General features: G+C 41.1%; 1 protein-coding gene across 1 annotated transcript; it reads left to right on the forward strand.

Moving 5' to 3' along the window:
• The first annotated feature begins 786 nt into the window (after positions 1–786).
• Positions 787–18,677, forward strand: LOC110964692 (tumor necrosis factor receptor superfamily member 11B). Its single transcript, XM_022213490.2, has 6 exons — positions 787–950; positions 8,054–8,281; positions 8,901–9,045; positions 14,461–14,667; positions 16,565–16,789; positions 17,283–18,677. Exons 1-6 carry the CDS (start codon positions 903–905, stop codon positions 17,675–17,677), a joined length of 1,248 nt encoding a protein of 415 aa, XP_022069182.2. The 5' UTR covers positions 787–902; the 3' UTR covers positions 17,678–18,677.
• Positions 18,678–20,771: the final 2,094 nt, after the last annotated feature.

Here is a 20,771-nt window from a genome sequence, read left to right on the forward strand (position 1 = left end):
CTAAAAAATCTGAAAACACACTTCAGGGAAAATACCCCAACATGTTTCTAACACAGAATAAAACAGAATAAACTCCAGGACAGACTTCTTACAGCTTCGATCCTGAGAAAGATGAGATTTTAGCTCTTTCATTGTGAGATTTTGCGGCTGAGACACTGTTGTCTGTCCAGGCTGAGACAACATTTCCAAGCTCCCTCTGTGGATGTTCAAACAAGCAGTACCAGACTAACGAAATGATTCTGGCTGCTGCAAATAAACAGCTGTCAGTCATTGTATTTACATGCTGTCAAAGCCAAAACATTTATCCTGGAAAACCTTTCTATGTTCACACTGATTAAAGCTTCTTTAAAAAAAATGTGACACTTGGGGTTTGTTATGAATGAGTTGTCAAATGCAGTAAAAATAAAAGCACTTCTTATGGAAAAGCTTACTGTACTTCATCACTGCCCTTGTATTTCAGTAGTCAGGATCATTTTAAGGAATTATTTGTGTCTTTCTTCACTTTGAATGAAGAAAAACACACAAAAGGCACAATTTTATTGCAGTTTATTGTGTTATCCTGATTCTATTATGTGTTTTTTCCCTTTAGGTACCTTTAGGAAAGGTTTCTGTTGCTTAAAACGTGGACTTCGACTGACTCCTGAATGAATCCTCATCATATGATCATCACTGCTGCCTCCTTTCATGTCGCCCACAGCAGTTACTACTTTGCGTAATGGCAACGCAACTGGTGAGGATGCAGCGGTTTATTTTTAGGGCTGAGGGGGAAGCGGAGAGGGCTGTTCTCTGGATAACGGCGCGGTGGGTGGGCGTCTCTCTCCCTCTCTCTCCCGCTGCACCGTATAAGAGCAGATCCGTGATGGAGACCCCTTCACACCGCAGTTCACTTTTACGCAGAGGAGATGAGCGCACGGATAGCGAGATCCAACCCGGCCATGAAGCTGATGGTGGTGAGTGTGCTTCCCTCTGTGGACAGAATCTGGTCTAATGGAGGCTTTTATACGGAAGGAATAAGTTTTTTTATTCCTAAATTATTTCTTCTAGAGGGATTTTTGCGAGACCTGAATTATTGTTGCGCTGCGCTCCGGTTCAGTTACGCAGGAATCTGTTGGTTTCTGAGACTTGCCGTGTTGTTCACATGCTTCACATTCAGGAACGGTTCAGACGAGACAGAATCCCCGCTGTGTTTCCTCTGTTCAGTCTGCGCAGGTAGTTTGATGGTGTCTACTTCATTATAGGAGCCAGCAGTTAGTCTGCGCCCTTAGGGACGGAATCCAATGAAACTCAGACAGTTTTGAGATTTTATATTTGAATTCCAACTAATATAAAACTCAGTCGTGATTACTGGTTTTGTGGACAAACGTGAGCGTTATTAAAAATTCGTATCCGTACCATTTTCCTCCCTGTGGCACATGTTGCATGAGATTTAATCATTTTGTGTTTAGTTTCTGCAGGTTAAAGGCGGTGATATGAGTCATGTCATGCACCTTTTACGCACAATAAATAAATCATCTAATTGATTTCTACTGGAGGCTGTTTGCTTTTGGTGATGAGTTGAGCTCAACCTTTTTATCCTTCAATGAATGAAAGTTTACTTTGGGTCATATTTCCTGTTTACTGTAAGTGAAACTAATTAGAATCACACGGTGGTTCCCTGCAGATGGTGTTAGAGATATCTGACAAATTATTACTACAACCTCTGACAAAGGTTGGTTTTTAATGTTTGCCTCCAGCAGAGGAGCAGCAGTTATTTCCCTCGCTGAGTTTTGCATGCTGAGCTGAGCTGAGCTGGACGTGGCCTTTGCAGGTTTTGCATATGTTCTTGTCTTGATGTGTATCAGGGCAGAAACACACCAAACACTGGATCTGCTACCTGCCTCTGTGGCCGCAATGTGTTTGTCTGTGAGAGAGAGACAGTTTAGTTAGTCATCTTGTTGGTGAGATTTGCTGTTTCTTTGTGCAAACTGGTACAAATTTGGTACAAACAAGCAATTATTTTGTTCTTACTTTTCCTGTCACTGTGTTTATCCATCCTTCAGTTAGTCAACCCGTCTTTCAGTCATTCATCCGACCGGACAAACATCTTTATAGCCAACTAATGAGTCAGTCATCTGTCAGCATGCAGCCAGTCAGTCCGTCTGTCCTTTCTCTGGATCCTCCAGAACCTCTGAGTCTGTTTATCTGCTGTCAGAAAACCAAACACTCTGTCTCTCCGTAATTCTATGTTAAGGGGAAACTCTGCACTTAAGCGTCCAAACCATTGTTTTGGTGTCCACCAGTAACTGCACCTGAGAGGCTCTTCCTGCAGCCTCCTCACACATCTTGTCTCCTTAAAACGCACACATTTAGTTTGGGTTCTGGCCCGGCATGATGTCAGTGGAACAACTAATGTTGTCAGTCTGTCTGCTTTAACCGAGACACATGTTCCAGTGTGTAAACAATGATCCATGCTGGAAACGTGATGTTCTAGAGAGCAGCATAATGTTCATAATGGAAGAGCAGGCTGTCAGTCAACATGACAATTAGCTGGTGTGCATTTCACATCCATCCATCCCATAATCCACCTCTAATCCCTGTGCAGGAGCACGCTTTATCCCCTGCTATTATTATCTGTTATCTATTATCTGAGCTCTCTTTATCTTGACGCCTCCTCGTTACTCTCTGTTGTAGCCGTTGGCATCAACTTCCCTAAATTTAGCAGCAGGTTCACACGCAGGCTGGAGAAGCTATGGATGGATTCGCTTTGTTGTTTGTTACTCTAAGACAAACAGAGGAGGAAGTTAGTGAGGAGGAGGAGGAGGAGGAGGAGGAGGAGGAAGACACAAGATCAACATGTTTTAAACAAACCAGCACTAATGTTTATTCAGAAAGCAACAATTACCTGCAAAGCTGCTTCTGCACACAGAACTTCCTCTTTTCCATCAACAGTAGGACTGATAGCAGAAGTGTGTGTGTGTGTGTGTGTGCAGGACAAAGTGATTTAGGGACACAAAGAGCAGATTACACTGTTCATCTGTGTTTTTATCTCACTACTGCATGAGTCATATTAAAAACACCAGCACTACTCTGATGCAAATTTCTGCGGTGGCTCTTTATCTTATATTAGATGCATTAAAACACGAGGAGAGTTTGATTTATTTGACTCAACGGGGAGAAAATAGAGTTTAAAAGCCCTCCCGTTTAGCTGTGTAAAATATGGAGATGATTTTGGTTATATTTATATCCAAAAGAATTAAAATCAAATTTTCTTCTCTGCACTCAGGGGAAGAAGTAGCAGAACGAGGCTCACTCTCAAGTAAAAGTTCTGCAAAAACAAAGTAATCATAGACAACTTTATTACAAGTTAGAAAGATTTGTCCAGTGGTTCCCAACGTGAGGGCTGGGACCATCTGTATGAGCACAGTGTGAAGCTGCAGGGTCTGCAAAGAAAAAAGTAACTTCTGCTTCACTAAATTAGATTCATCGGTTGGATTTTTGTCCAAAACTTTGCTTATTTTTAAATGATTTTTTTTTTCAGTTCTTCAGTTGATTCATCTTTAGACAGAACAGTTGAGACGTCAGACAGGAAATCTCACTTTGGTGCAACAAATCACAATCATCTGAAAGGTGACAAAGAGAAACCCTTGCTGGAAATGACTCGTCAGTCTGAATTCCTGGACTAAGGGAAAACAAAATCAGGACTGAAACCAACAAATACTTTCATTATGTATAAATCTCTGCGTTTCTTATTTAGAAAATATAAGAAAATAGGTTGGTAAGTGAGCAAATTTGGATGCTTGTGCTGAAATATGTTCTGTTTTATATCTTAGAAAGTAAAGAAAACCAGCAAATATCACAGTCAGGAACAATTAAGAAGCTCTCAAAAACTCAATGAAATCACTAGAAAGTCTTACAATCTTTACAAAATATCAGCTGCATGAATGAGTCAGTAACTCACTTTAGTCCCTTAGATTTTAAGCTGCCTCTGGCCTCAGGTAACGATTTGAACTTTGCTAAACGTCCGGTGATGCAGCACTGCAGCATGTCCTGCAGTCGGTCTGTGTGTGTGAGTGAAAAAAGCCCATATTCACATGCACACACACATGCACACACATGATGGGCTGGAATCCCCCTCAGACCACCTGCGCTCTACAGTTAACTGAAGCCATGTGCCTGCTGGATAAGCTGGTGCAGTGTGGTTGGGTCCCTTTGTGCCACAGATCTTCTCCTCATGCCATGAATTTAAAGCTGACCAAACATCGCTGTCTTCTCTCTTTGCATTTCCAGCCTGCTGCGAATTCTCTGTAACCCTAAACCTGCTCTCTATCTGTGAAATAATGCCGTTACGTTCCTCTTTTATTCTTCATTGTTTATTATTTCACAATGTAATTATGATTTACTGAATAACAATGACAAGGTGAATCTTTTTTCTTTTGGCCTGTAATCCCATCACAAGAAAGTAAAATGATTTTTTGAGATGTGACGCTAATATTTTACAATTATCAGGCTGCCTGATGTGTGTTTTTGCACAGTTTTCAGTGAATCATGACTGAAACAACTGGAAATGAAAAGCTCTACTTAATATTTATTCATTCCGTTTTCACTTGTGTGTAAAATTGTTAAATCCTTTCTCTGCTCACCATTTGTGGCTCTTTTTACAAGCTCATATGGGGAGCATGTGTGATGAGTTTTAGGTCTATTCCTGTCAGGTGTCTGAGCTGTGCAGCCCATCTGTCCTGCATCTTCATCCTGTTTCACCAAAGCACTCTGTCATCTGATCACTCATAAACCCTCTGAAGTCCTTTAAGCTCCATCTAACCGCCGCATGCTTTATCCAGCATCACAGATATTACAAGCAGAGCACATCAACACACTGAAGATAAACTGAAACTTCATCTCGCAGCCAGTAAACATCTCTCTGGATTTCTGACTGCGTCCTGATGTTGTGGTTCGACTCCTCGGTCCGACATGTGGATCCTTTACGAACTGGAATCACTTGTTTGTTTCATTCAGAGGACAGCATCTGTTTAAAACACGTGTTCTCTTTTAAAGAACTGGTCTGAGATTGTCTTCTCATAAACAGGAGGCTTTCTCTCAGTTTGGTTCAAATGGAACTTACTGGCAGAGATTACATAAGCAGAGCTGCATCAGATGAAGCAGCTTTTTCTTCAACCGGGAGACTCTGTGAGGCGACTTTTCCAACAAGCAGCTTCATCAGTTCCAGTCATCCACACAGCACCTGCCGGCCTCCGTAAAGGGCATCTCCAGCTCATAGAAAATGATCATACCTTTCATCCTCTGCTGGCTCTGCTCCACGTAGGATCCGTCTCTCGCTGAGCTTCGCTCTGATGATGCTCACAGTATAATTATATCTGTCAGTGGCCTTTAGCTGCTGTGTAATTTGGGTTTCCAGCGGTCGTCCATGATGTCGTCAGATGGCAGATTCTGAGGCGACAAGGAGGGTGAAAAGTTCAGAATCTCTTTTAGCTGTTGATAGACACACTCACACACACCGCAGGACATCTTCAAGTTTTCTTTTCTTCAGTGGCAGAAAGCTTCTGTGCTGGTTTAGTGGAGCTCTGACTAAAGCGGATCCTACTGAAGATATCAAACTGTTTTGGGTTTTTTTTTTCTTTGAAAAAAAATAGACAGATAATCATTTACCTGCATACAGCATGTTAGACTTTATTCAAGTAAATCTATGTAACTGTACATATTAAAAATGGAATCCTTACTGTATCTGAGGGACACATCTGTTGAATGTCCTCCCCAAAGTCAGGTGTAAAATGCAGTTGAAGAAAGTAATTACTGTCAGGCTCTTCTGTGGTTTGTCTTTTAAAAAAATACTTAGCTACATTTACATCTTTGCACAGGTTTCATGGTGCCTGAAATTGTGACAGACAGAGTGAAGAGTGTGTACTGGACATATGTGTGTTTGGCATCATGTGTGTTTAAGTCCAATCACTTCTGAGCAAGGATGTGCTTTATTTCTTGGTCAAAAGTGCAGCTCTGTATGAAGGTTCTGAAGATCAGTACAGTCTTGACCACTCTGTTACAGATGCATTGAGTCTCTCTGGCTCTGACTCAACACAGCACAGTGCTGCCAGTAAACACATCCCTATTTGAACCAAAGTTTAAATCAAGTGTAACCAAACCCAGATTTACAAAAAAATACAAAAATGAAACACCCAGGTGACCGTCTGTCCGGGCCTCGGCTCGCTCCACCCTCCTGATGGCTCGACATTGATTGGCTGTGGTCTCTGGCTTAATAATGTGTATATACACTTCTTAATTTGAAGAGCAGGACTGTGATTATGGGTTTGATTCCTGCTGGGGCCACCCAGGCTACAAACAAACTCCTGCAGGCATGGTACTGCTCAGCGGATGAAAGCCTTCCACCAAATGTTGTGCTCAGAGGTCGATAGGTTTTTGCCGGGAAAACCGCTGCGCTTGCCAGGCTGTTTGAAGCTTAGGTTTCTATTATAGTGTGTAAGAGCCATTCATCTATTTTTACTATCTGTCTCAGTGATCCCCGCTGCAAAGGAAAACAGAAATAGATAAGTGCAGAAGGAAGAATTATATTCAGAGCAGGAATATTTGTGTGGTGCATGTACAGTGATGAATTATTAAAGGAGAACATGAATACAGTTGAACTGATGAGCAGCAGGTCAGAGCAGTTTGAGAACATGTGGCAGATGTGATGGAACATCTGTGCTGCAAACTGTACCGATGAACAAATGTCCACATTTCACACATCAACAGCCGCACACTGATAGTAGCTCTTGCTTTCCAATGCTTCCTTTGTTTCACACTCACATCTAAACAGTAGATGCAGCTGCAGGTTTTAGGATAAAGTACAAATACATACGTGCAGGAAACCAATGGTGTGCGGCGGGTAAACTGTAGAACAGAGTGGGTGAGTGTTTTGTATTCTGGTGGTGGACGGGGAAAGCCCAGTAACCTCCAACAGTCCTCTTTCTGAACAGCAGCCAGCAGAGGAGACCGCAGAGCAGCAGACCGGCACTGAGGAGGCCGTGATTGGACGTGAACCTTGACAAACACACACATGTGCAGCACACACACTCCGGCTGCACAGGATTGTTTTATGGTTGTTTGTTATATGAATCTGTCCATTTTTGAAGATGTACGCGCAAACATGATAAAAAGCAGGAAACCACATAGAAGCATAAGGAGGGCCTATTGTTAGTTGCTCGTCCAAGCGAGGATGAATCCGGGCCAACGGGAAAGTCCACGGAGCCAATGGCTGCCGGCCTGATGTGTGACATCTGGTCTGCATGTGGCCTCCACCGGCTGATATCTTATGTTTCAGGTCTGACCAGAACGTTAGCTCAGGCCATGATGCATTATCTGCAGGCTGACGGGAGTCTGGGTGTGGTGAGCAGCATTAAAGCTCTCTAGATCACATGAATCACATCAGATGCTTTTTAGCTGCATCTCACCGGGCTGATGACAGGAGCAGAAAGCTGCTCACAGTTAATGTCTGCAGTCCTGTGTCATACACCGACTTTGGTTCAATATGTGCAGAATGCTGGCACGACTCAAACATCTGAGTTCATTTAGAAGCTCTGGAAAACAGCTAAACACACGAGCAAAGATGCCAAAAGTGCAATAAAATAAATCTATTCCCCTAATCAGGACTATTAGTCATAATAAAATCTGCTTGCAGCGCGTAGCTGAACAATAATCACAACTTGTGGCACTTTATAGGGACAGCATCGCCTACTGCAAACATACAGAGATTTAAAACATACTGTTGTTTTGGTTTTAAAGGTCACCTCAGTGGAGGAATTAAACTGATGCTGAGTTTCTCCTCAGGCTGCCTCTGAAAAGCAGCGGAAATCACTTTAGGACTTGGTGTCCACCAGGAGCTTCAGCTTTACTGCTCTGACCTTTCTCTCAACTCTGTCTTACTGGAAGCTTTGGGCTGGCGACTGCTCCAAAATATGAAAATATTTCAACCTTTAGCCAGAAAGGAGCGGTGCACGAGATGGGTTTCATTAGAGACTTTGTCACTGCTGTTGACTCAAACCCACTTTCTTTCTTTCTCCTGCAGCTCTTCACAGTTTCTGTGTCCTGGGCCTTCCAGCAGCAAGCTGTACCGCCAAAGTACCAGTACCTCGACCCGGTGACCTCCGACCTGCTGCTGTGTGACCAATGTCCTCCTGGAACGGCCGTGAAGCATCACTGCACCGCCGACACGCCCACACAGTGCCAGCCCTGTCCGGAGAGGCACTTTGCCGAGAACTGGCACTGGGGGGACTCATGCCAGTACTGCACCTCGGTACGTACGACGCCAGAAGGTTGTCCTTTTATAGTAGATGCTGCATTTTTCTTCAGACACTTTCTTTAAATGTAGTTTTCATGAGAAACTACAGGTTTTTTTTAAGTCAAAAGTATCTCGTTACTGAATCTACTCACACTCGAGTGAATTACCCAAAGCTGAACTCACATAGCGTCCAGGAATCCGCTCCAGTCCAACATCCCTGCAGTGTTTTCATCCTTTATGCTGCTCTGTTGTGGTTTTCCTGGTGTCTCCTACTCAGATGCATGACTTTACTGTTTGTTTACATTCTGGCTCAACATTTGTCATTTTCTTTCCACTTCAGCCGCTGTTACTAAAAATGAAAGTCTCTCTGTGCTCATTGTGGTCGAATGATCTTCCCCCGGAGTTTCGATGTTTTCCCTTTTGCCACCTCAGATCAATTATGTAATCAGCACTTCATCAGCCTCCGAGTGTTTTAACATGTTTTTCACATTTCTGTTCAAGTCTTTTATTTTTAACTCATCATGTGTTCAGGTCAGATTGTGACTCTCTGTCCATAAAAAACAACCCTGAGTGTGTGTTTCTGTGCAGCCTCTCAGCTTCATGTTGTGTGTGTGTGTGTGTGTGTTGTGTTTAGGTGTGTAAAGAGAATCAGTTAGTCAAGCAGCAGTGCAACAGCACACACGACCAACTGTGTGAGTGCGCTGCGGGTTTCCATCTAGTGGTGGAGTTCTGCATCGCACACAGCACCTGCCCACCTGGACACGGAGTCACAGCTGCAGGTAAGAGCCACTTCATCACGAGTCACAGCGGATTTGTGGGTTTCATGTCTCAGCAGGCAGCAGATCAGTCTGATTTCAAATGGAGAACTGATGAATAACAGCAGAGAAAATCAGGAATTCATTGTTAGGAGGAGGTCTCTAAAATGTGAGACTAGTGTGGTAGTGGATCTAAGGTGCAGTTTGTGTGTTTTATTCTCACTGGTTAGAACAGAAACTTGGGTTTTCATTTATATTTTAAGTTTTCTTTAATCTTCACATCTCATGCTTTTTAAAATCACTTCCATCCCAAATATGCAGCTCTGGCATGTCAGGAACGTTCAGGCTGCCAGTCGCATTTTGGTTTCAGGATGTTGCATCTCTGTCGTGTCACTGGAAGCTCTTCGTCGTTCTTCCTCTTCCTCTGAATCAGATCAGTTCCAGATGCAGATGTCGCTTTTCGCAGAACCAACTTCTGAGAAAACAGACTCTTTCTCAGAACTGTTCTGTCTCACTGTCAGAGACGGGTTCTGGCTGAGTTCATCTGTTTGCGACTTCTTTTTCCATCTAACATTATAACTAGACATGACAAAGAAGGCAGTTAGAGTAAATGATATGTAGCGACTGTTGTCAGGAACATCGTGTCTATTTGTGATTTGCCATTAGAAAACATTTCTCAGCTCTGTGAAAGCAAACGTTTCTTTTATCATTTCATTTGCAGTAAGCAGGTTGTCAAAACGAATTCAGACTACGAAGATTAAATGAGGGAAAAAGTCAGTTTTACTGGGATTTGAATGAGTCTCAGTCCAAGAAAATGATTTCTTCTGAGGAACATTTTTGGTTACTGCATTTATTCTGAGCCTCAGCTCCACTTCAAACACATATCTTCTTCGATATAATTTGTGAGATTCAATAAATGAAATGGATTGAATCAATAGTAACTGAAAGAATACTGTTGAAGTACAACCTAATGATTTGCACTGCTGAATATAAAGTGGAGAACCAAGAAGTTTAGCACCACAAACTGACTGTGGAAATATAAAATCTCACTTTCTGTAGAAATAGAATCACTTGATATTTTCAGTGAACTGCATTATAGAGAAAACTGTCTTTTGCAAGTGCTAGCTAAACTGAACAAAAATATATTTGCAGCATGCACATAGTCCTCTTATATGACGTAAAAATTTATTTCCTTTGGTATAAAAGACTTCAATTTAGGAAACTGTGCACATCTTTTTCTCTCTTTTTTTAGCTGGTGAAATGTTCTTGTCATTAAGCTTCAAAAACAAGGCTCAGATGATGTAGCTGAATCATGACAATATAAAAAGCCAAATGGACCGGCTGATGATTGTCACATTCAGCTGGTCGATCTCAGAAGTGGTGATGGAGATGTCTGATCACATCAAGGTCTCAATTTAATGACTAAATTCAGTCATAATCAGCTCTGTCGGGCAGCTGCTTGTAAGACAGATCATTTTCACCAGTGAATCTTGTTTTTAGTTGTACAGAGCAGATGACAGGGGCATGAAACTTACAAAAATCACATTTTCATCAGCGCCAATCTCACATCCACTGCTGAGCTTAACAAAACATGCATCCAGTCACCAGAACATGTGCTGTCTCTGTACCTGCTGAGATATTCTAGTCCTCCCTTGGCCTCTGCAGACACGCCAGCTGTTTAATTATCTGTGTGATGTTCTGGACGGACGTGTCTGACATCATGTCCCGCTAAATGTTCATCAACGTCACCGAGCCTTTTAGGAATAGTAAAACAACAAGCGACATGTTACAGATGTGCAGCATTACAGGATAAAAACCTGCTTTATTTTCAATACAGTCATCTTCTGGAACAAGAAATACTTATTTTACTTGTTCTAAAGAAAAGATAGAATGGAATGAAATGTGTTTGCTCAGTAGATATTCAGTTAGTAACTATAATAATGAAGCGTTAAATAGGTCCACTAAGATGCACCTTATTTAGCTGCTTCCATTATATTTTTGCTGCTGTTGTTCATCGCCATGAGGGTTAATTTTCTTCGATCAGCTTTGCATGTCCACATTCTTATTTGTCACTTAATTTATTATAGATGTCGTCGTGTTTAATCTGAGGGCATTTGTGTGAGTGGAGGGACCAATTCAAATGTCTTTTATTGGAGGTAGTAATCTTTGGGTAAATACATCCACATTAACGTCTGCATGTCATGTTTGATTCTGATGTTACCGTAGATCCTTTATTCAAGAGGAATGATTATTTATCTGGTCGTTTCTGAGCAACGCCTGTGTTAAAATTCGCAACATGACCTTTTCCAAATGTTAAAGAGCTTTATCATTTGTTCCAGTCACAGGCGATAATGCATTTTAAGAGGAAATTTTGCAGAAAGGTTGTAACCTTTCTCTACACTTCCGAGGCCGAGCTTCCTTTTTATGTTTCGCTGAAATTCAGTTTATCTGGCACAAACTCAAACATATCAATGACCATAAAGACATCATCGTTGCTGCTAACTGGGTCATTGTGTGAATGTTATAGACTGGTGCCGTATTAGACCAAAGATTAGGGAAGTTCTGAGAAAAATGTGATGTTAACATACTTAGAATGTGTCTCCTCAGTAGAGGTGCCACTAACAGTGTTTTCTATTGATTAATCTTTTGACTATTTTACCTGTTAGTTAATATAAACAATTAAATTTCCTCAATAAAAAAAAGAAAAAGTTCATTTTATTTTGACAAAGCAGCACAATATAAAGTGCTTACTGAGGCTTCCATATTACAACGCAAAACTTTAGTGTTGACTGTGATCAAAATAAATCAAAAAGGGTTTATGATATAAGTCAGTAGTGCAACTCTAAAAGAAATACAAGTTTCAAACAAACTTTTAAAAGTTTGTGTGTTAAACAAAGTGCAGCATGGAGACGCTGGCAATCTGCAGGCCAATAAAACACCAACAAATGCACATACTTTTTCTGCATTATGTTATTTTTCATATTTGAGGATTCACAGTAAGCTTATAATGTCTAAACTAAGTCTACAGTGAGTTTGTCAGATGATTCCAGTCACTATTTTATATTTGTGTCATTGCTGACAACAGAAATAGAAGAAGCTGGAAGTGAGAAGAGCTTCATTGGGAATTTCATAGTCAATAAAATTAAAAATCGAGCACAGGGGGTAGGAGAGAAGTGGCAGAAGCTGTGTTTTCTTTTCAAGCGTCATTGAAAGTCTGAAGTGTACAAACCACCTTTTTGTTAAGTGGTAATTTGAATTTCCTTCAGTCTTTGGAAGCTTTTACGCTGAAGCAAGTTAGACTTCTGCTTAACTCTGAGACTACAGCGCTGACTGCAGCTGATTAATAATGACTGATTTCACCATGTATCTGTTACACAGAGATACTCATAACATTTCCTATAATAAAAGAAGCATTTCATCGGTTACATTAGTGATGTCGACACATGTTCTGGTTCATTTCCGACTAGTGGCAGCAGCTCTACTTCTCAGAGACCAAGACTGCTTCCGAAATGTCTGTCTTCTTAGTAGTTACTTGCAGGAAACATCAGCTGTTTCTTCGGAGCAGAATCCGAAACGTTTCCTCATAGTATGCAGCCGGACATCATACATTCACATTGAATTTTGTAGGTTTTCTTCTCAGTGGCGATTGTTGGCAGGATGAACAAATTTTGATGCTGAATTTCAACATTCCAGTGACCAGAATCTGGTTATTTCTGCTGGAACCAAACAAACTGGCACCACACTTCTCATGACTCCATGTCAGACCCGAGACCAGAATCCATGAAACCACGAGGATGAAAGAACATTTTCCAACTGTTGCGGTCTTCATCCGACCCCATGTAGAGCTGATACCACTCAAACATGAGTCAGCATTTTCCATAAATTCCTCTTGCACGGATTCCCAATTGGAGTTGAAAGTCTAATGAAGTTAAGCAGCCGTGAGGCAGCATTTCAGGGGATTCCCCCCCTTGAAGCTGAAGGACTCCTTATGTAATGCTTGGAGTTGTGGTTTGGACCTTTAAACCACAGGATGCTGGTCCAGTCTCCCAGTAACACAAAGCTTTTATGACTCCATCCATCCCTCCTTGATCTTCTGATTTGTCTGTTTGTGGTTGTCAATCGTTGCCGCTCTCTGACTGGGGGGTTTGAGGTCTTTTTTGTTGGTTTTTCTGTGTTTTTGGCTTCAAGTTGCATTGATTGGTGGGAAAGAAACCAAAAACCCAAAGAATGAATAAAACGATCTAAACAATTGCTGCCTTTATATTAGCCATTTGTTTCATTTGTGTAAAGCTAGAAAATAAGGATGACCATCACATTTCACAAAGACAAAAGACAATAGTTCAGTTCTGTCCAAGATATTCAAAAGTTTTGTATCTACTCCAATTATCTGGCAATTATTTAACCAGATAAGAACTTAGTAAAGCATTTAAGCATGAAGACCAGGACAAGGCAGCAGATTCAAAAGTTGCAGAAAATTATTCTAATTATTTCAACACAGCGAACTTCCACAGCTGAGAAGACAAAAGAAGGGATTTTTAGTACTTTTGCTTGAAAAATTACTTACATAGTTATTGTAAATAATAATTCGAAGAAACAAATGTTTTATCTTTCTTTGTATATTAAAAAATTATATCAGTTCATTATTATCTAGATAGTAAGACAAGCATTTCTGCTTAAAATACTATGTAAACCTATATAGGATGAAAGTGCCAACTTGCTGATCTTTTTTTCAGTGGAAATTCTGAACATTTTTGTCAGCATAAGATATTACAGTCAGGCAGACGTGTTCTTTACTGTACGTGCTCTTTTCTCCAGTGAAGCAGGAAACGTTTGCTGTATGCATATCAGCTGGTGGTTTTATCTTTAATGCTAAACAGTGAAATACTTTGAAGAAAAAGTGCACAGGAAACTAATCAAAGGTTCGTCTGATGCAAAGCTAGGCTCAGCCTCCCACGCACTTTCACTTCTACACTTCAGAACAAAAAAATCTAATGAGGATGTGATTACAAAATACTTCCAATACATGGGTTTACATGTGTGCTGGAGGTCAAATACCAGAAGAGGTGTCGGCTTACTGTAATGTACCTGTCAACGAGCGGAATATCTCCGCTTCAAACTGCGGGGTAAAATTAAAAAGGTCATGTTACATGTTTGAAAAATGTGCAGATGAAACACTTTGTGGCACAGCTGAAGTCACATGCCGTCATAGTAATAGTATCGGATACAAGATAAGGAATAAGTGACTCAGAGTCTGATGTGAGTCATTCTCAGAATCATGTGTGGTTCTGACAGGTCGTCACATGTCACCGTGGTAAAGGTTCTTAGAATCACATCAGCTTGTTTGATGAGCTGAATGATGTTCACACACTGAGAACTGCTGATGGGTTTAAGACTGAAGCGTGTGAAGTTCAATAATCCCATCCTGTCGACCTCTTCCAGGTACACCTGTCAGCAACACCGCGTGTGAACGCTGTCCGGACGGTCACTTCTCTGCAGGCGGCTCCTCCACAGAACCATGTCAGCCCCACAGAAACTGCTCTGATCTGGGGCTGAAGACGCTCAGATGGGGAACGTCCACCTCAGACAGCCTCTGTGGCAAGAGACCACCACTGGAGTGTTCCCAGCCCCACACTGTTTGCCACACTGGTGAGAACACACTGCAACTGGTGCAGAAATCATATGGAAGGGTTTAGGAGCGATCAGGGTACAGATCATTTCTACGGTTTACATCCAGACACAGACACACATGCAACTATGTTTTTGAGTAAACCTCAATTGTCAACAACTTAAAATCAGTCAGAAGTGAATTATTTCAGACATGTGGTCATTTTCATTCCTGCAGGCAGGGGATTTCCTCGGTCAGGTTCCTGGTCCAGATTCCATTCTCTTCCAAATTCTTGCGTGTCTGAAAACCAACACAAGAGAAAAAAAAAAAATCCAAAGGCTGAACTCGATGTTTATGGCACTGTTGTCAGAATCAACCATGATGGATCAATTACTGCTTTAACTGTCACATCCTCCAACACAATAACAGAGGAAACTGAGTCAAACACAAGGCGAGCTGGTTAGTCTTTGTTACTCACACTTCAACTATGACAGATGCTGAAATTTAATTCGAGAGGAGAAGCCTCAAATATGACACTAAATTCCCAGAGTCTGAGAAACCACAATCACTGCAGAACACACACATACAGATGTAAAGACACACTCATGCACACGAGAAGAAAACACACCGAGCTGTTGTCCCGCAGGGAGGGTGATGCTCTCCTCAAATATTCATTCACAAATTGTCTTCCTGTGAACTACACAACCACAGATTGTCTGCAGCAAATCCTGGAACAGTTTAGCTTTTTTTTTAAAACAAAAATCTGAAATTGAAAGCAGTTGGGATTCCCAAAGTTGCCATGTGATTTGGAGCAACCACCAGGATTTCAATGTCAATTACAGAGGAAGCCACAGTTACATCACCAGGCATCGGAGGAAGATGCCAAATGTCCTCCTCACTTTAAACTCAGTCACTGGTTTCTCTGAAGCCTTTCTCATATTTTCAGTCAGAAAACGTTTTCACACAAACATACACTCAGAAAATGCTTCATAATGGTACAACAGCTGCGATTTCATGTCACAGTTTCACATCATCTGTGGCTCAAATTTTCCTGGATATGTAAACTGTGTCAGGAACATCTTCGGTTTCACAAATTTGGCAAAGACAGCTGCTCTTTACAGAAATACTTTGGCCTTATAAGGAAGCTTTAGGAAACCTCAGCTGCCTGTAAAGAAAACTGCAGCTCTGGTTTCTTTGGTGCAGAGCAAAAGACATGCGAAGTTCTGCTTGGCTCGTCAGACTGATGTCAGTGGTGGTTCTGAGCTGATGGGGAACAGAAAGAGGAGACATGTGCAAATCTACTGCGGTCAAATTACGAGGCAAAACACACACACACACACACACACACACACACACACACACACACACACACACACACACACACACACACACACACATCTAAACACATGCAAAAGTAATCGGATGGAGTGTATTCAGAATCAGTGCTGTTAAAATTGCTTCAGCTACACCTGAACTATGAAAGGATCTTCATCTCTCCATCCAGATTAACACTTCATATAATGTGGTAGTAGCATAGTGACAATTAAAGTGAGTGTGTAGTTTCAACTGAATGACGTTTCAGTGACAAATCCAGACAAAAGTGAAATGTCAAAGCGTAGTGAACACTTGCGTCACAGCGCCAGCAAACTGAGTCAATAATGTCACAACAAAATCTTTTTTTGGGTCCCCTGACATGAGCTAACGTGTCACCACACACCACGGCGCTGCTCAGACCGATCAAGTCCGACTGCAGCAGAAAAACTGCTGAGTACTGAATTCACCAGTTTGAACGAAGAAAATGTGCTATTTCTTCTTCCTTTAGGCAGCTAGACGTCCTCAGCTGCAGCTAACATGCTTTCAAGTTGGATCTACATCAGCATCGTCATCAGTATGTTCTGAAGCCCACTTCTCCTGTCTGTGTCTTATAACTCCCACCAGATGTGACTCTTTGCGAGGAGGCGGTCTTCCAGTCAATAGCTTCACTGCGACTGTCCTCAGTGCCACTGGAGCGGCTGCTGGAGAGTCTCCCTGGGCGGAAGGTCGATCGGAAGAGTCTGGAGAGGCTGAAGAAGGCCTGTTCGCCCCAACAGCAGGTCCTCCAGCTGCTGCGACTGTGGAGGGAGCAGAACAAGGACCAGGACAAGCTGTATGGCATCATACAGGGTATGAATCAGGAACACAAAGAGCGCAGATTGTGCTTTTGGAGTTTTCCTTCTCTATTACAACTCGTAAAGGGTCTGCAAAGTTACAAAGTCTAAACCAAAAGGAGATACTCTGTCCCACAGAAAACACCTTGATAAAGTCCAGGCTTTTCCTCCGTTACTTATCTATGTCATCATGCAACACATTTGCATAAGATCTGCCTGTTGGCTAGTTTGGTCCTCAAATAAATGATGAACAGCTGCCTCACAGTCCTCACTAAAACCACTTCCATTAGTGCTACATCCCTATATTTAGAGATTTTGGTGACTGAGCTGCACCAGAATGTGCAGTGTGCGAAAAATATATATATATATATTTTACATTTAAAGCATGTAAATATCTTCTTGTAGCCTCCACAAATAAAAGTATGCACCTGAAAGTGAGCCTAGTATGGGATCTTTGATGTTAATTTTATTCCAGTTTACATGCTAATACTAGAATCCCGTATCTCCAGGTGTGAACCACTGTGAAAGGAAAGTCTCCCGCTGCAACAATCTCAAAAACCTGACCCTCGACGACCTCCTGAAGGTCACCAACAGCCTGCCAGGGGTGAAGGTTCAAGAGGAAGACGTCCAGGCCGTGGTCTTCTCCTGCCTGCCCAGACAGTACATCCTGCAGGTGCTTCACCTCTGGAAAACAGTCAACCACAACCTGGATCTAGCCAAAGGTTTGTCCCACAGTCTGAGGGTGCTGCGCAGCCAGGGGGCACCACGCTACCTGCTCAAAGGCCTGAAGACGATCATCCGCATCATCGGAACCACTTCGGCGCACAAGATGTACGAGAAGATGTTTGTTAGTATGCTTCAGGACGAATCGTGTTTTAAAGCGCATAAACCTTTAAACGAATAAGCAAGTCAAAGGTACAAACAGGAAAATATGCCATTTAAAGCATAACCAAACACTAATGCATTGTCAAACAGTGAACACACACAGACACAGTGAGCAGGGGAATACACTAAAATAACAGACATGGGTCACATGATAACGTCAGGTTTTATGGATATCGCTAAATGATATCAAGCTATGTATGTATATACTGTAGTGCCTCCATGTGTTTTATACAGCTATTACGTAAAAGGCAAGATGGGAAAGTAAATTCTTCTCTGCCTCTATGATCTTCTACCAAAACCTTTTGCCAAAATGACCTTTTGATTCACTGAGGTAACAAGTGATGCCGATAGCTTCACCCTCTGTCTACAGATAAATCTGATCAGCCTTAAAGGAGAAACTATCTGATGTGTTTGCACATCTGTGTGCTCCAGGGGGACACCAATACAAACCTTCCTGAAAACTTTTTTTGACCGGAGTCTGTGAAAAATGAGAAACTATTTAAGATGTAAATAGCACACTATTTTATGGAAGATGGGCTGGCAGATGTTGTGTTTTTATTATTATTGCTTTCTCGCTGTTTGAGAGGAAGGATTTGGTTTCATAATGAAATATGTGTATTTTCCTCAGTTGTCCATTGTTGGTTTGTTTGTTCTGGACTGCTGACAAGTAAAGCTCATTGATTTTTTTTTAATTAAATTGTCAGTTATATGAATGTACAAAGGAGTGCAATTTTTTTTTCTATTTAAAAGGTAATTTTACTTTCTGAGTATGTAAAGGCTTATGTTTAATACTTTATCAAAAATACTGGATTCCAAATGCTGCAAGTTCATGAAGTGATATTTGTTTTATATTTTGTTTTATCACTTTTATATTATAAATGTATGGTCTTTATTGTATATATGCCTGACTGGTCCTCTTAAGCTTGTGTAACTTGTGAACTATTAATGTCAAATGATCTGACTAAATTCAGTTTGTAAAAATGCATTGTTTCATCATAAATAAGCAGTGAACAGACGGATCAACAGTTTGTCTTGTGATTTCTTTCATGTTTAAAACAACATTAGCGAATGAGACTAGTAAATCTTCATCCACTCTACTAAACACTTCCACACGGAACCACACATTGTGTTGTTTTACAGAACACATTTGTCTGAAAAACTATTTTACTCGTCAGTCAACAGTATGAACTGGTGGTTTATCCTCAGATGGTTGAAGCTAAAGCAATTATTTGAGTTGATGCAACAATTATTCTTGCTTCTTGCCACTTTATCCCACGATTATATGAAACGGTGAACACCCACCAATCACAGAACTAGATCACATATTGTACATAGAAGAGGGACATAACCACCAAAGTAAAGTGAAGACAATGCTCAAGTGCTTTAAACCTGCATTCTTCCAAACAGCCAGAAGGGGGCGACTCTTGTAGTTGCCAAACAGCGTCCGCTTTTCAGTAAATGACCATACTTCTGCTTTAATTTAGTATCTCAGCAACCTTTTTCCTATTGACTTTATGAATACAGTTGCAAGTTTTAAGTCTCCTGCAATACAATATGTTGTTCATTTTGTAAATTGTGGTCCATTTTAGAGGAAAATGGATGCTTTCTAGCTGAGATATGTTGTGTTTGACAGATTGCCATACACGGTGTCCTCAGGTTCTTCAATCAGATCAGATTTCACGTTTCCAGTTTCTAAAGAGCAAGACAGCAATGACCAAATTCTACACCCAAAGTGGTTATTGTGTCCATCTTGAACAAAAAACTCTATATATGTTATATCCATTGGAACAGTTGGTAGATCTGAACAAGCACAGATTTCCCACATGACACTTTATCTTCCACTCAATCCCAGGGATTCTGTCAAACCAGAAGTTTGGCTTTAGGTATAAAAGTTTATGTTTAGATATAAAACTTGATGGTTAGTTTAGGCATGAAGTTGAAAAAGCTCCAGTTATGTTGATATCTGAGAAGGAGAGGGCTAGTTTCAGGTTTGGCAATAAAAGGCTTTCTATGTGGGCAGGACGTTGGTGTCTACCATAATTACAGTTGGACCCATAAAAATGATCAGCGAGTAGGGAAATAGCTCAGTAACTGATTTATGTCATGGGTTTAAGAGTTGGAGAAACCTTTAAGGTCCAGGATACACTGTGAATTACGTTCTTCATATCTCACATTTCAGATCACCAGCAGCAGTGTGTGTTGTGAAACACGTATTTTCCCACAGGAGAGTGGCAGTTTGCAGCATTTTAAATTAATTTTGACTTGATTTTGACTCATCATACATAGATACAGGCTACACTCTGTTTGTTTATTAGCTATCATGTACCAACACTGCAGGAACAGAACCTTAGAAAACACCACACAGTAAATCTTGTAGAACCCACAACTACAGTTTGGAATAACACTGTCTTGCTACGGAAGGTCAAAGCTAAACTCACATGCTCAAAAACACTTTTGAAGTAATAATAAAAGTGTATATGTACAAAGTAATTGATGCCAGCTCAGAACAGTTTTGGATATTTGATGCTAGAAATACATTTCATTTGATAGTGTCTATAAACCCCGACCTTGGAAATTTTCACCTTTTATTGCATTTGAACATGAATCATGGTCAGTTCAGCTTGGCTTTTTTGACAAGAATTTACCAACAAAAATGTTTTCTTGTCAATGTCAGAATGTTTTTCTATAAAGTAATGTCAATTCTTTTTTTTTTTGTCAAACGTTAATAAGTGATTCTAAAAGTATCCACCTCTTTTAAAGTGACTCACCTAATTGAACTCAGGTGCATCCAGTTTGTGCTAGAAGTCCCACAGCTGTTGATGGATCATCTGAGAGCAGCTGAGCAGCCGTCCATACGCCACTGTTGTCTGTTCTTCATCAGTCAAAGCTTTATGGGAGACAAAGAGAAAGACACTGCTGAAAAAAAAGGCTCATATGAAATCTGGACTAGAGTTCACCAGAAATCAACACCAAGCACTGCATTTCATCACACACACACACACACCCTCCATACCCTGAAGCATGGTAGTGACGGCATCATGGTGTGGGGATGCTTCTCAGCAGCAGGTCCTGGAAGGCTTGTAAAGGTGGAGGGGAAAATGAATGCAGCAAAG

This window comes from Acanthochromis polyacanthus, chromosome 12 (genome assembly GCF_021347895.1).
Source record: "Acanthochromis polyacanthus isolate Apoly-LR-REF ecotype Palm Island chromosome 12, KAUST_Apoly_ChrSc, whole genome shotgun sequence".
NCBI classification, from domain to species: domain Eukaryota; kingdom Metazoa; phylum Chordata; class Actinopteri; family Pomacentridae; genus Acanthochromis; species Acanthochromis polyacanthus.

Excerpts from the sequence above, each read along its gene's own strand:
- LOC110964692 (XM_022213490.2), top strand. The coding sequence starts at position 903 with ATGAGCGCACGGATAGCGAGATCCAACCCGGCCATGAAGCTGATGGTG. Across the intron at positions 951-8,053 it reads CGGCCATGAAGCTGATGGTG|CTCTTCACAGTTTCTGTGTC; the intron begins GTGAGTGTGCTT and ends TTTCTCCTGCAG. Across the intron at positions 14,668-16,564 it reads CCACACTGTTTGCCACACTG|ATGTGACTCTTTGCGAGGAG; the intron begins GTGAGAACACAC and ends AACTCCCACCAG.